We start from the raw sequence: 17,076 nt of genomic DNA, 5'->3' as shown, positions 1-17,076 counted from the left end.
TCTCCCACTGTGTTTTATAAGGGACAATAGGTTTTGCCATCAATCATGAGCCCTATCAGTATTTTCAAATAACATTTTCATTTTCTACTGTCCCTGTCCAAATGTGAGGTTCTAGAGAATCTATTTCTCTCATAAAAGTAAAGACACTCTAACAGCAGATATTGTGAAACATTCTATAGCAAGGACACATTAATTCTGTTATATATTCCTAGTTAATATATATTCCTAGTTAATATTTATTCATAGTTAATATTTATTCATAGTTAATATATATTCCTTCTGCAAATAATTTTTGGACTCATTTGATGTCCTCTTATTTAGTATGATTTTGGATAATTTCAGTGGCAATAAAACAATACTGAGGTCTGGGAGGGAGAGAGAAGGGGATGGGAAAAGGGGGCAGTTCTGAAAGTGGGAGGAGATGAAGGAGAAGTATAGAGGATCAGGAATTTGAAAGGGTATGTGTAGCAGGGGTTAGGGATAGAGGGGGTAGCCACCAGAAAGCCCCATATGCCAAGGACCCAAGAGATTCACAGGACCTAACAAGGAGGACTTTAGTCAAAATACCCAACAAAGGAGAGATAGAACCTGTAAAGATCATATCCAGTAAATAGGCATGGTCCCCATTTGAGGGATGGGGCCACCTACATACCTCAAACATATTAAGCCAGAATTCCTCCTATCAAAAGAAATGCAGGGACAAAGAGTCGAGCAGAGTCTGAAGGAAAGGCCACCTAGAGACTTCCCCACCTAGGGCTCCATCTCATCTGCTGACACCAAACCCAGACACTTTTACTGATGTCAAGAAATGCTTACTGACAGGAGCCTGGTATAGCTGTTTCCTGAAAGGTTCTTCTAGATTCAGACCAATATAGCCAAATATTGGACTGAGTGCCTGGACTCCAATGGGGAAGTTAGGGCAAGGACTGTAGGAGCTGAAGTGGTTTGCAACCTCATAGGAAGAACAGACCCCCCAAAGCTTCCAGGGACTAAATCACCACTTAAAGCATACAGAGGTTTACCAATGGCTCTACCTGGATATGTAGCAGAGGATTGCATTATTTGGCTTCACTTGGAGGAAGGGAGCCCTTTGTTCCTATGGAGGCTTGATGACCCAGAATATGAGAACACTAGACAGCTGATGCAAAAGCAGGGGGGCCGTGTGGGGTGTGGGTGTTGTGGTGGGGGTGGGGGAGCACCCTTATAGAGGCTTGGCCGAAGGGGAGGGGATACGCAGCTTCTGAGGGGAACTGGGAAGGGGGATAACATTTGAAATGTAAATAAATAAAATAATCAATAAAATTGTGAAAATAAAACAATATTGAGGATGTCAAAGTAAACAAAACTGGATGTTTAAAAATCCAATAGAAAATACCACTGCTTTTATATATTCATGAAATAGTAGCAAAATGTATTTTCATTTCACAAAGTTACCTAAAGCATGATTTGGTAACATATATTCTTTGACATTTAATGTTGTAAAACAATAATTTCTGCCAACATTTTAGGAACATATTTGAGGGCATGCTAAGTTTGAGATACTTCTTAAGCATGAAAGATATGAAGCTAAAATTGATATTTGAGGATTTAAATTATTTAATGAGGATATAATATACTTGATATTTTATATAAGGATACTCAGGACTACTGGAGACTAGTATTTTTTTGGTTATGTTTCTTCAAGTAAGCTATGTGTATATTTACTTTGTTGGATAGGCTGTGTAGGCATTCTATTTGAGTACTTATTCAAACATGGTACTAAACTTTTTATATTTGAAACATAAATGTTAATAATTCATATAAAGAATATAAACACAATATATATGACACAATGTAAAAGTTTCATATTTTTATTGTGTTATGAGGGATTTAGCAGAACTGCTTCTACATTCACATAATGCTCTGTGTCCTTTCCATGATTTATCAGAATATTATTATAAAATATTTTAATGTTTTTATTTAAGTAGGGAAGGAAAATTAGTAACATTCAATTTCATTTTCTATTCTGAGTTCATTTTATTCATTAAAATAATAATTGTAATCTTTATTCAAAAATAAATACTTAAATACTTTTGTTTTCTATACACAATATTAGTTGCATGTCTGAATGTCTTCCTCTAGCATATGTAAGATCATGTAATATCTATTGTATTCAATATCTAATGTTGATGGAAAGTTTCCTTTGAGTATTATTAGTCTTCATCTGCTTTTGTACATCTTTGGTCATTTAAGAGAGTTTTTTAATACTCTATAAGTATGGACTCACTGTTATTTTTTATCTAGTAGGTAGTTTTATTTAATGTAAGAAGTTATGTAAACTCTAATTTGATCATATTAAATATCACTTAATTATATAACATAATTGTATTTTGCTTGTGCTCCCCAGTTTTACATTCTGGAACTTTTTTGATGAGTACTACAGAGCATTCCTGATTCTTGTCTTCGTGTCTTTTATAATTTTCAGCAAAGTTTTCTTAGTACATTTTAATTTCCATACATATATATACACACACATATATATACATATATATATATATATATATATATATTTCTACTAAAATGTATACATGGCTTCCTGCTATGGAACTTTTGAAGCCTATAAGTCTTACTGTTTTTAAAATAGCTCAATAATAACCTCATCAGAAAATTCTTGTAGACTCTATCCTTCTCGATTGAATCCCAAAATGAGTCTTCAATTTCTGCAAATACTGTTTGATGCTGTAGAAAACTACTTGCCCATGAATTTCATCTAACTTGTAATTTGGATGGATCACAATAGATTGGATAAGGTTATTATTCCCACCTTAAACAAATTACCCACAATGAGCTTAACTATCTTAGTGGCTCAAAAGTGTATGTGTATATGTGTGTGTGTGTGTGTGTGTGTGTGTGTGTGTTTGTGTGTGTGTAAAATCATTTACCATGTATTTTTAAGAAGAATGTATTTAATAAGCTATGAATTGTTTTTAAGTGTTCTATTAAATAAAAGCAAAATTATTCTACTGGGATATAGTGAGGTAGTTTCAAAGGGACAATATTTGCCTTGCAAGGATGTTGACTAGATTTGTTTGCCAGCTCTAGTACCACACATATTTTTATTATTTGCAATCACATATGCTCCAGACTAATTAGAAGCCCAGTATCCCCCAACCCCCATTATTGATGGCTGGGAACTGAAAAATAATACCTGAAGTCTTCTTTCTTAAAAGTTCACCTGCACTACACACATGTACATTTAATCACACCTGCATTTATTCGCCCCCTCACACAAGAATTTTTCTAAGTATTCACAAATTATTCTAGAATTTTTATATTGCCTATTGTAAATCTCAGTAATTTGTGATATATTGTATTAAATATGCAAAATCATAGACGTTAATGCTCGATCAAGTGAAATTAAGATTTAAAATAGTTCCAGTATTTTCTTTGTAATATTTAATTTTTTGAGAGTTTGGCTGACCTTGAACTGCTGTTTCTGCTATGTATACCTCATAACCGCTATAATTACAAGCATGTGCCATCATATATGGTTAGTAATTATTAACATTTTTCAAACTATTTGCAATTGGTAGCTGCAATTAAACTTTTGATTATTGCATTCATAAATAACTTTACTTAATGAATTTTCTTAAAAGTATAAAAAGACATCACAACAATATACCATATATTTTCCAATACACATTCATAAAATGCTTATTTTAATTACCTTACACATTTTACATATCCACTGTATTAAATGGAATGAGTAATATCACAGAAGAAATATCATGGTTGAATTGAACCCCATGGAGTTGATATTTATACAATGCAAAATAGTTGAATAACGTTTCATATCTTCCAACCTAACAGTTTGTCTCAAACAATTATATCCTTGCTTTCTGATGAGTACTTTCTGGAAATTACAGATGGTAGTCAGTCTTCTTTACCTTCTAAGAACTTGAAGTAGGAAAAAAATGTATTTGTCAAAAAGTCTCTGTAGTGTCTACTTTTTTTTTTACAAAAAAATCATGAGTGATTATAACAACTTTGAATTGTGTTTTCAAACAGAGTGTCAGAAACATTCCATCCACTTGGTTTCTTCCATCAAATATCAACATATCATGAGCCATCCAGTTTGTATAATGAGTACCGTGACACACGAAGTGCCTAATCCAAAAGTAAAGTCTGTAGTAATATACTTTAAGTCAATAGTATAAGATCTTATGTAGGTTGCAATAATATATTCTTTGAAATTTTTATTATTTACCATGTATACAGTAAGAAAGTAAAATTAGCATGGGATGACCTCAAGAAAGCAATACATATTTCTGGATTAGACACTGAAGTAAATAAATGTATGAGAAGTTGAGAAATTTACATTGTCAATGTTATGAAAAATGATGCAGCAAAATAAATTAAGATGTCTATTTTTCCAATTTGAATAAGGGGGATTTTTCCTATCACTTGTTCTTTTATCGTTATTCTTGGAAATTAAACTTTTGAGTTATAGAAGCCCAATGTGAAGGGAACTACTCATTTTTAGAATGCACACTATAAGTTTGCTATTGAGCCTGGATTTTTGGTGGTTAATAGGCTTCTGTTAATATAGTAGTAGTTGCAAACACATGTGGGTTTGCCAGTAACAACTCACAATTTGTGCAAAGTTGAGTCTTCGAAACTGAGCAAAATTGCTCTCAATTTCCCGCCAGCGCTTGCTGAGCTGGATCTGAGTTGGCTCCACTGCCATTGCGGCCCCATTCTCAGACAAGCTCTCAGCTTGCCTGCGTACTGCATTCAGCTCCTCTTTCTTCTTCTGCAATTCACGATCAATTTCCTATTGAGCAAAATCAATACAGGGCCCAGGGCAGTTAGCTAACCATGTCAACCGACCTATAAGCAGCAAATACTTCTCTCAGAATTTTCATAGGCTGTTGTTCCTTTATCTTTATTTTTCATAATTTATAAATAATGGAAGGTGTCACTGTCATCCCCACCCAATAAGCCAAATATAATTTTAGGTATCATTTGAATGCTTAGTTTAAGATTTGCTAATTAAATTATTAAATGTATGTTAATGTTTTGGCTTATGAAATATTTTGGTGCTTTGAGAAATGACCCAAATTGGGTTGATAATTTTTCATTTATTTATTAGGGATAATCCAGATAAAATATAATTTAGAGGGTAAGTGACTACAACTTTTATTTTCTTTTTAAAGGTTTGAGGAACTCAACAGAGAATGAAGCAAACTAAAAAGTGAAAATAATAAGAGAAAGAAAACATCATTGGACAATTTGCAAATAAATTTATAGAGATTTGACAGTGGTATGAGAAGATGCTCTGATGAAATGAGTGTGCTAACATGAGAAAGAAGTCGTCCATGTACCGATAAGTCATTAGTTCATCTGGAACAAAGATACACAAAGTCAATTACAGTTTTACTATAAAACACATGACAGTTAGTTATTCATTTCACATTGTCTAAAAGTAAAACATTTTATTCATACAACAATATGTCAATTAAAAAACACACAGTACAATACAATTACTGAAACAAAACACAATACAAAGAAATACAGCAAAACACAGCAAGATAATAGAAGAAACCAGAACATTAATATTTTATACATGATCATATTAGATAAAATTAAATTAGTTAAAATCTATAATCAAAATCTAGTATTGCCACTCTAAAACAACTTTACCTTTATTTTTCTTTCATCTCTGGGTTCAGGGAGGCTGGCTAATTTTTTTTCAATTTCATCCAAGCATTTCAGGAGATCATCAGCCTGACTCTTGTACTGATACCACTGGTGAGAAATTTCTAGGGCCTTTTTTCTTCTTTGAGACCTCAAATCCTGTTCATGATGTAGATATTATTAAAATATCAATATATGTATGTGATATAATTTACTATAATAATTTTTAAAAATTAAATTCATTCCCTTATGGTTTTAGTTGTGATGTAAAAAACATATTTAAATACAAAACATGTATAGATTATTAAATTATGTATTAATGCATTAAGATTTATTAACAGAAGCTAAGAAACATGAATAACAGAAGATATTTGTTTTTTAAATATTTAACCTTGTTTACAATTTTTTACATTTAATTCCTAACTTTAAAAAATATTTCATAGTACAGCCAAAAACTTTCAAATATGAGCATAATGAACTTAACTAGTTAGCTATAAAAGCACTGGGTTGCATTTAACTTTTAAAATATCAAAAAATTCTAATATGTAGAAAGTTCAGGTTGGGGCATATCAACAGAAATTATCCTTGTAAAAGACAAACTATATACATTCATAATTTTAGAAAAGTCTATAAAATTATTCCATTTATATTATTGATTATCTGTTTAGTTATTTTGGAAACTGAAGAAATGGCTCAGTAGTAAAGAACATTGGCTGCTGTAGCAGAGACCCAAGTTTAAGTACCAGTACCTACATGGCTGAAGACAACCATATGTAACTACAGTCCCAAAGGATCTGACACCATCTTCTGGGCTCTAAAGGCATATAACTCACATGGTGCACAAAAAATTATGGAGGAAACTACCCACATACATAAAATTAAAATCAAAGATAATAATTTTATTAGTTACTTTAATTAAAGTTTTTTCTGTTTTGTTTATCGAACTATGAATATTATTTCTATAGCTACAAATTGTACATGGAAATGAGAAATTAAATATTAAAAATTTCTTTTTTAATTAAATACATGTTTAGCCTATATTTTCATATTCAAAGCATAAAAGGAATCAAGCAGAAATGGTTTTCAATAAACCTGGTTTTATAAAATAAGAAAAATGTTTACATAAATCATTAATGGAAAAAGTAGTTATTATCTAGCTCACAGAAGTGCACTCAATACTTTCTGTAATAAGTAGAATTACATAAAACACAAGCATATACCCTTTGGAAATGAAACAGGTCTATCTACATAGTTCATTTCTTCAAAGAGGCAGCAATTGTGTTTTATGCCCAAGTTAATATGAATTAAAAAATACCCATGGATAGCTGAATGCTTCACTGCTCTGAAAACTTCTAATCTATTTTGAAATATTTTGTAATAATAGGATTGTAAATACTTGGCAGGTTAACTTAATATCTGTTTTTGGTATCAGTTGATTTGGCAACAAATACATTACATTAATCACGTGTGGCATAAGGATTTAAAATTTACTGCAGTTTGTAATTTGTATGTTATTTCTAAGCATCACGTAGTGGTAATAAATGCCTTGGAAGACTCAAATAGAATTCTGCTCCGCCCACTACATATACCAAGATCCAGTCCTGTGACTTATTGAACTGTGATTTATTCATGATACAGTGAACATATTTGACTGAGAATTTAGTGGTTATAAATCCAGTAGTCCTTCCTTTGTTTTTCTTACAAAAGTGTGATGTGCAACACAGGAGACTACTTGCATATATATATATATATATATATATATATATATATATATATATATACATATATATATGTGTGTGTGTATGTATATATATGTATGTATATATATATACACATATATGCAAGATGACCTCTAGATACTGCTAACCAATGGTACACATATCCTCTTTAACGAGTCTATAAATTTACAAAAGCTTCTTCAAGAAGAGTGAATTACACAGACTTCTGATCTTCTGGGTACATTATGATTGATTTGTTCTTGCTTTTTCCTCTAAAAAGAGGTTGTTTTTTTTCTATTTACTAATATACTTATCAGCAGTTTCTTCCAGAACACCTGCTAGCCAAATAGACTTTATTGTTGACTCCTTGCAGGCACAATATTGTGTAATTACATTCGCAGCAGTGCTTATTTGGTTAACAATAGGGAAAAGATTTTAACCACTTATTTGCATTTAAAAAGCAGACTCTATCTACCTACTAGGCAAATATAACTATGTAGCTACATAAGTCTAAATAATGATTCACCATGTAAAACATTACAATTAACAGTATTATATAATCACCCATGAAGTAAAAAAGTGAAGATTTCAAAGAACATAAAAACAATGTTTCATAAAATGATCAATATGTCTAGTTTCATCTCAAGAAATGCTTATATAACATTAGAGGAAAAAATAATTTATTCTCTCTATCTTGCACAATCAGATGAGTCACAAGGACACATATACCACTGCTGATAGTATTTCTTCAAGTGCATTACAAGCATTTTGGAGGATTTCTTTATAAATGAAATCAAGGTTTTGTAGAAACCTAGTTTTACACCTATTAAAAGCACAGTAAAGTTTATTTTTTTAAAAATGACAAAAATTCATGTCTTATTAAAGAGATAGTTTAACACAATACTAGACATAATTTAAAGGAACAAAAGTAGAGGAACATTAATTGATTATTCTGGGAATTATGACACTTATAGAAATGAAGCATGTTAGAAAATAACTACATAAATAATGTGAATGATAATTTGCATAGCTTCAAATATAACTAAGAAAAAGAACTATAACATAGTTTATGTTACATATTTTACAAAACTGGTAGCACAAAAGAAAATCATAAATAAAGTACACATATTGAAAGGGAAAATTAATATTCTAGTGACTAAAATTCTTAAACAGATTTTATTTATGCACATAGTATTTTTCTCTATCTTATGTCTACAAAAACCTAGGCAAACATATTATAATTTGAGCTCTAATACCTTGAGAGCATTATGTTTTGTCTGTAACAGCTGCTGTTTTAGCTTTATTTCCTCTCGCTTTCTCTCATCTGTGATTCTTTGTTGTAAGTTGTCTCCTCTTTGCAACAATTCATTTACAGTACCCTCATTGTCTTCACTCTGATTAAAAACAACAAGTACAGTCTTCACTTTGGTTTTTAAAATGCTGCGCATTGATATCGGAGAAATTAAACATTGTACAAATACACTCAAATATCCAATTTAAAAACATTAGGGAATGGTATCATAAAATACCATGCTTACAATTTTTTTATTTACATAGAAAACAGTTTCTGAGTCTTTTCTGAAGAATACATATTGAGGGGCATATGTATGAAGGTGGGGAGAACCATTTCAATGATAGAAGTTATGATTTGTTGTAAAAGTATTTGTTTGGGTTTTATTTTTATTACTGTTAAACCAACTAACAATGTATGGAGAAATAAACAAATCTTGTCACTTCCAATGTTAATTCATCTATGTATAAATACTTACTAAATAAATTTTAAAATATACAGTAGTTTACACAGTAATCTATGTTTTATATTTAAATATAAATGCTTAAGTTTAGGATATAGAGCATTAATATAAAAATGATGGTGACATATTTCATATATTGAAAATAATGTCTAAAATGATGCACAATTATGCTGTCTTTAAGCAAATAAAATAATATGCGCATGCCTGAAAATAACTTCAAAAGTTTTCAATCCTCATTTTGCTATAGTCTCAAAGGACAATTGTTTTATTCTTTAAGAAAAAATACTCATAGGTAGCAATGAATATCCTAGTAAGAGCACCAGTGGAAGGGGAAGCCCTGGGTCCTGCTAAGACTGAACCCCCAGTGAACTAGTCTATGGGGGGAGGGCGGCAATGGGGGGAGGGTGGGAGGGGAACACCGATAAGAAAGGGGAGGGGGGAGGGGGATGTTTGCCCGGAAACTGGGAAAGGGAATAACACTCGAAATGTATATAAGAAATACTCAAGTTAATAATAAAAAAAAGAAAAAATAGTTTAATTCTATTTACTTAAAGATACAATTTGTAAAACATGCTATTGCAATATCATTGCATTTGGGTATCTTTGTGCTTCTCTTGTTTCCTGTTATTCAACTCCAAATCTAAAATGTATCTACTACAAATATGTACTATGCAATAGTACCCAGGTATATCACTGAGCTAATAATAAATGACATATAAACTTCAAAAGGCACATTATATGTATTATTATGTGTGCTAATAAACATAGTATATGTACATCTGTAACACAAGGTTACATTTCAAAGTAAAACTGAGGACTCATCTGCTCTAAGACACATACACTCATTTGTAATCTGTGAAATAATATTTTAATACGCCTTTTGAAACTTTCAAAAATTTCAGTGGCTCGGACAAAAATCAAATATAAAGAAAACTTTTTAGCTCATTTCCTCCAAATGAGGGTTCTATGGCAGGGTTTGTAGTGACTTTTGATTTCTTCACCCTGGACTTTCTTCTTTAACATGAAGTAGAACTCAGTATTTCTGGAAGTTTCTTCCTGTCCTTTTTCCATAAGCTGAGCTGTGAAGGCCACTAAACTTCTTATATAAAGAAGTACTCATTGAGACAGCTCCAAGAAGTAAGAATTAATATTTCCCATATTAATTTATGTAACCAGCACTTAAAAGTAATATCGTGCCTTCTAGTACTGTGTTTAAGCATTATCTAAGAAGCCTTTAGCCTTGATGCATATATGAAAATCTCTACTGCTTTATACATGTAAAGGATAAGAATGCTATAGTGGTGATGGCGGTGGAAGAGGATAAAAGAAGATGTGAAAAAGTAAAGCGAATGAAGCATAAAGATACTCAGTGAATAGTGATGTGATATGGAAATGTTCAAGCCACAAAGAAATTAGCAAAGATTTGAAGATCTTCTAAGTTTATATACAGGGTACATGGACTTATTTCTTTACTTCTACTGGTTAAGCAACATGGAATTATTTTACATACATATATATATATTTAATATATATTTGACATTCAATATTAATGACACATACATCCATATATATATTTAATATCTATATATTGATATATTGATATAAGTACGTATATATCTAAGTATTTTCTCAAATATTTCATAAAACCACTTTATTACAAATTTAGTTAGACAATATTTACATTTCATGCAATTGTGTTTACTATTACCAAAAACATCAGAAAAAGAAAACATCAGATATATAAGAAAGTGGAATTTTGTATCATATTTTAATTTATTTCCTAAATCACTATTTCCTTTTACATTTTGCCTTCTGAACATTAAATCGGAATAAGTCAAAAAAGAATTGAACAATTTATTAAATTTGAGAGTGTTGCTTTATGTTCATAAGTTGGTAATTTGAAAGTTATAATAAAATGTCAAAAGGAATACATTCTATTTAATAAAATAATTAAAAATAACACTATATGAATTGCAATATTCTGAGAATTCAGTTGGAGACATAAGCTATACTATTTCTTGCCAAATAGTTATTCATTTTCATTCCCAGTTCATTCACACTTTCATCATAACCAATTTACCATATCTTTATTGAAGTCTTCCTCTTTCAGATTCACCCCCTGCTGAATTTCAGCCTCCAGTGGTTCAAGCAATTTTTGTATATCTGAGTTAAACTGCTCCAATTCCTTCAAAGGAATGGAGGCCTAAAAAAAAAAGATAGTGCTAATTTAAATCAAAATTACTTTTTATTAGAAACATAAACCAAATGAAATGCATTTATTCAGACCCCTGTTGCTAAAATAATGACATGCATTATGTTTCCATATTAAAGTTTATGAAGGTTTTGAAATACAACTGTGAAAGTACCCGAGGACACATATATGGAGAAACATTTGTCGCCATAGCCGAATATACATGCAAGATAATGCAATTCATCATTCCAGAATACCAAAATAGTCATTTACATATATTTGCCTATGCTATATTTTTAATATTTTAAAGTTTAGTCTTATTTTAGACATTCTGATAGTACAACATTTAAGTAAATATGACTTTCCAAAATTGTCTCATTCATCAATAACAGTGTATTTGGGTAAACACTGGAATTTTCATGTTATTTTTAGAACAACCATGTGGCAATCTGTTCAAATATTTCAAATGCCATTTTTAGCATGGTGCAAATTCCTGGCATGTTCTCCTAAGTCAACACTATTAGCTTACCCCAGGAATGTTTCGTTAAGTTACATAAATACATACTTATAAATGAAACCCAAATATTTCATATATTCACAATGTATTTAATTCTGAAATTGATACTGACCATAGTTTAAAAATTCTTAATAATCCTTTGAATTCTAAATGAAATATTTTAAAATGCATGGAAACATGTTGAAAATAAAATATCCAAAGAACCATGCGATTATTAAAGTTCTATTAATAAAATCTACTTATTTTATTCTCTTGAACATTATTTTATATTGAATAGATTAATATTAGAATAGTAGAAATCATTTTTACCTGACCATTTCATAAGATTATAACTGTAACGTATAGTATAAATTATGTCACATCTTCAATGTCCTTTTCCCTATCCAGGGAATGGTTTATTGGATCCTCTTTAAAAGGACATAGAGTAAATACTACTTCAATCTTTAATTATGGTCTGTCATTTGAAATATAGCAATTTTTCAAAAGATAGAATCTAGAATACCCTAAACTTAAAGGTTTGCAGTCTTTCAATTATTATCATACGGCCACAGTTCACATGCATATAGGATCCAAATATACACACAATACTTATCTGGTGGCACTTTAAATTATTGAACTGTTGTTCATCTTTGTTGATAGTCTGTGAGAGCAAATTGCTGTTCAAAACTTTTATAGATAGAAAGTAAATATTAAAAGTAAACTTCATCCACTAATTAGATATCAACATTTCTATTTGTAGCTAGTTTTACCTGTTTGGTTCCATGTGCTTTTGTGCTAGCTCTTCCTCTATCCACATACTTAGAACAATATCAAGGTCTCAGAAGGTGAGTATTTGTGACCCTGCCCCAATGTTTCTTCTATAATTAAATACTTGTTCTTCCAAACACCATGACTTTCAAATAGTTACATTTAGCTATGACGTCCCTTTTGAAATCTTGTCTAAATTTTCCAACAGCTAATTACATGCCAAGTCTAGCTGATATCCAAGGGAGAAGGGAAGGCAAGGGGGAGAGAGGGAGACTGAGGGACTGAGAGGTAAGGAGGGAGAGGGGGCTGCAATCAGGATGCAAAGTAAAGAAATAATAAATAATAAAAATTCAATCGTTAAAAAATAATATTTAAGTTCAAATGGAACTGTGCTTTTTCTCAAAGTATATGTAATACCATTTTACCTAATTTAGTTAAAACCATATCTTTATTATTCGTCAAATATTCTCAAAACACAAATCCTGTTGTTATCAGATACATTCGTAGATATTGGCTATCCTTGGATCTAATTAATGTCAAATATAAATTAATTGCCTATGGTCCACTTTCTTTGTAAACCCAGTAATACCAAAAATCTCCAAAGAGGTATCCAATTCCTTTCCTTACCAATAAGCCTCATGTTGTTCACAGTGACCAGGTCAGTATGTCTCCAACTACAGCAATTGTGTTTTTGCTATACAGGGACCTTACCCATCTACTAAAAAACAAAACAAAACAAAGCAAAACTCCCCAAAGAAAACAAACAAACAAACAGACAAACAGACAGACAAACTACAAACAAGAACAATAAGGTATAGGTTCCAGAATGATCATCAAGCCCTTTTCTAATCTGTTATTGATAATCTTTTTAGGCTTAATTAATATATAGGATTGCTTTAAAGGCTGTTTTATTGTTTTTTATTACCTTCTCCCAAGATTCAAATAATGCTTCTGATAAAAAAAACAAACTCTTGACTTAAAATTTCTATATTGAAATCAGGCTTCACATATTAGCTGAGAAACCTCAACCAACATTTGCACTTATCTTTTCTAGAGTACAGATTATATTATTCATAACAATAACAAGATTTGCTTCATTAGAAAGTTATGAAAATCAAGTATGTTGAGTGTTTACCTGAAATATAATAAATATTCGATAAACGTCTATTATCACTGTCTCCCAAACACCTATTTACCTGTGTGACACAAATTAATACTCAATACATCTTACCTCAAATGCTCACCTCTAAATCATAGCCATTACCCAAATTTTCTCTTTTGAAAAAGTTTCTGAAGGGCAAATGCTTCTTGGCTTTATTTTATTTTGGTAATGAATTATAGAAAAATAAAATAATTTAGCATGGAGAAATTTAGGTGCCAGTTTGTCAAACTTTATCAAACTTGCTAAGGAAAGCTGACATATTAATCTGTAGTATTGAAAATAATCCCAAGGAAAATGTCAATGTACTCATGTTTTATACTCTGAAGTATTTTCTTTAGCAGTTATTTGGAGAACTTCAGAACCAGTGAGAAATGTCCCCCATCTATTAAATGGGTTTCTTTCATTATATCTAAAATCATTCCTTCTGTGGAGTAGGTATTCAAAAATATTCTTTTTCTAGAAAAGGAAGTAAACCTTTTACAATGCTGTAATACCATAGCAGAATGGATATTTCAAGAATCATAACGATTATATAGAATTACATATATAACAGTGTTTTTGGTCAAACCAAAATTACTTTCCATGCTTGATAAACACTCTACCCTGACCTAATTATCTCCCAATATACACAATTTCTAAAGACAAAATTCAAAAGATCTGATGCTTCTTTGTTATTCATATGTAAAATATGTCAGCAGGGTAAATGGTACAAAGAACATGATATCATAATATACAAAAGGCAAAATCCAACTATAAACAAAGAAGGAAACACACCACCAGCAAGCTATTGACATAATATTTTAGACAATAATATTTCAAAAATGAATATAAATTCACACAAAAGATGGAAACTTAAACACATTTTAGCAAAATACACAGAGATGATACTTGATTTAACACTACTCTCCATTTGCTAAAAGACCATTATGAGGGTGAGAGATTAAACACTAACAATGTCATTCCAAATAAATAATATAAATTAATAAAAAGTATTTGCAGATTGTACTTTAGCCCAACATAAGAATAAATTTTAAATTTGGACAGTTTCAAACTGGAGTAAATTTTTCATTGCTGAAAATATACAAGTAAGTGCTAAATGGTGATGATTTTGGTCATATATTTTAAATATGGCTAGTTTACCGTGGGTACTACATTAAAATCTTATACCTCATTATGAAATCTATTCATATTCTTAATAGTGTTCTCAATAGAAATACAATGAGTCATAAATTCAATTAAAATGAACTAGTTAGTAAATTAAAAACAAAATCAAGCAAAATTCTTTTATTTTCCATATGTGCAAAATGCTATCTTCCAGTATTCAGTAATATGTTCAGTTATGTAACTAAAATGCTATCTTCTAAGCCACAAAATTAATAATTATATTTTATATTCAGTATTTCAAACCAAATATTTTAAATGTAGACATGTTTTAAAATTATGTAACATCTTAATTTAGATTAGGCAAATTTTAAATGATTACTAGACTCTTTTTAGTGTAGATCTATACTATTTTAGCAATGGCAAGTAATGAGATTTAGCTTTCATTATGAACTAAAAAATAGGCATAGAATAAAATCTTATCAATGGTATAGAAAATTTGAATATTCAAAAATTTTATTGTGTTGCATTTGTTACATTTTATAGGTTTTATAAAACATCAGTTTCATTCACATGCATTTTAGGATTTTTTTCTGTTACTTTTTAGATTATATTTTTGAGAGAGTCTTTCAAGATTGCCCTTTGGGTATGAGAAATTTTAAATGGATTTATGAGGAGTTTCAAGATTATCTATCCACATTTATTTGTGATTCTAAGCTAATTTTGAAATTAGCATTACCTCTTGTATCAGACTACATTTTGCATACCAAATACGACATTCAATCCTTTTTCTGAAAAAGGAAACAATCTTTTTTATATACATTAGTAGTTTTAAGGCTATTTGAACTTTGATAAATCAATGACGATTTTTCATTCAAAATGACAATAAGTAATCAGCCCTATTATTCCATCTGTTGACCAGAAGAAATCAGGCCCTTCGTACACTCGTGTTCACTACTGTTTGTGCATAACAAATTAGAAAAAATGTAATTGTTGAGTTAAGAATTCACTAGCTCAACATTATAACACAGTAATGAATTCTTATAAGGAAGACATGTTTGATTATTAGTGAAAGGTTTTCCTTGCATGTGCTTGTTGTTATCCATAATTCTGTATTCTCATGAAAGCTATTAGAAGAAATCAATAATGTGGAAGTCCCTGTTGTTTCAAAGCCCACATAGACCTTGTTATGGTGATGCACACTTGTAATAAGGGTACATGGAGGCTGAGATAGAAGAACTGCATATTTGAATCAGTCAGAACTACAAAATGAAGTCCTTTCTCATCAAATATAAAAAAAAACTGAATGAGTAAATAAACTCAGAAATGATTAAAGTTTTTTAAGGTACCATGTTATTGTCTATAGAAGTTGGAGGCTATGGTTGACAAATCACATTCAAGGTCAAATAAAATACTTTTACTTACTTAGTGACCACAATATTACTAGAATCATAATTATGTTACATATTAGACACTGAACACAAGATAGGTTTTAGTGTACATAGAAAATAATAGAAATGAAGATATAATATAGTCATAGAAGCATATAGCAATTATTACTTTGCACAATTGTTTTACTTACCTTTTTATTTTAAGAACTTTAGCATGACCGTGCAGTTACACAAAAATACATAGAAGATAGAACATAGAAAGCTTTAATAAACAGATAAATGGACACAAAAGAAAGGAGAGACAGAGAAACTGAGAAAGACAACACTTGGTTTTCCTTGATATTTTAATATTTCTTTAAATTGCTTAACAACTATTAATTGTGCTTTGTTGAAAAATTTAAGGATTGACGAGACTTAAGGCTCTATTGAAGCTATTGCATTAATGGTCAGGTATATCACAAGTCAACAAAGAATAAAAACTGAACAAAGTAGAATCAATTACAAACTGAATCACTAAATTTTGAAAGCATGTATAGTTATTTAGATATACTTTATTTATATTGAAATGTTAGCTTTCTGTTGGCTAAATATTACTTTAGCCTGTACATATACAATTGCATGATAATAAATATGTTTACACAGATAACATTGTAAACATCTGTTATTTTTGAGTATGGAATCTAAATCATCAACATAAAAACACTAGAAGGGAAACACACTGCAATCTAAACTGAAAATAAATTATATGAGTGCTATTGGGCTAAACTTCTTTCAAATCAATCAATCAATCAATCAATCAATCAATATTTTTTCATTTTG

The 17,076-nt window shown here is 30.3% G+C and overlaps 1 protein-coding gene across 8 annotated transcripts in view; it reads right to left on the bottom strand.

Moving 5' to 3' along the window:
- Dmd (dystrophin) overlaps window positions 1–17,076 on the bottom strand; it is a 2,349,574-nt gene that overhangs the window by 1,271,971 nt on the left and 1,060,527 nt on the right. For all 8 annotated transcript variants that reach the window (XM_087599109.1, NM_001370876.1, XM_087599108.1 and 5 more), the window contains 4 exon segments: window positions 11,229–11,351; window positions 8,651–8,788; window positions 5,683–5,835; window positions 4,631–4,813 (listed from right to left, as the gene is read on the bottom strand). In XM_087599109.1, the coding sequence (XP_087455235.1) occupies window positions 4,631–4,813; window positions 5,683–5,835; window positions 8,651–8,788; window positions 11,229–11,351 (597 nt within the window).

Source organism: Rattus norvegicus, chromosome X (genome assembly GCF_021556685.1).
Source record: "Rattus norvegicus strain SHRSP/BbbUtx chromosome X, alternate assembly SHRSP_T2T, whole genome shotgun sequence".
NCBI lineage: Eukaryota > Metazoa > Chordata > Mammalia > Rodentia > Muridae > Rattus > Rattus norvegicus.
The sequence above is the reverse complement of the archived record's forward strand: the minus strand, read 5'-3'. Positions and strand labels throughout refer to the sequence as shown.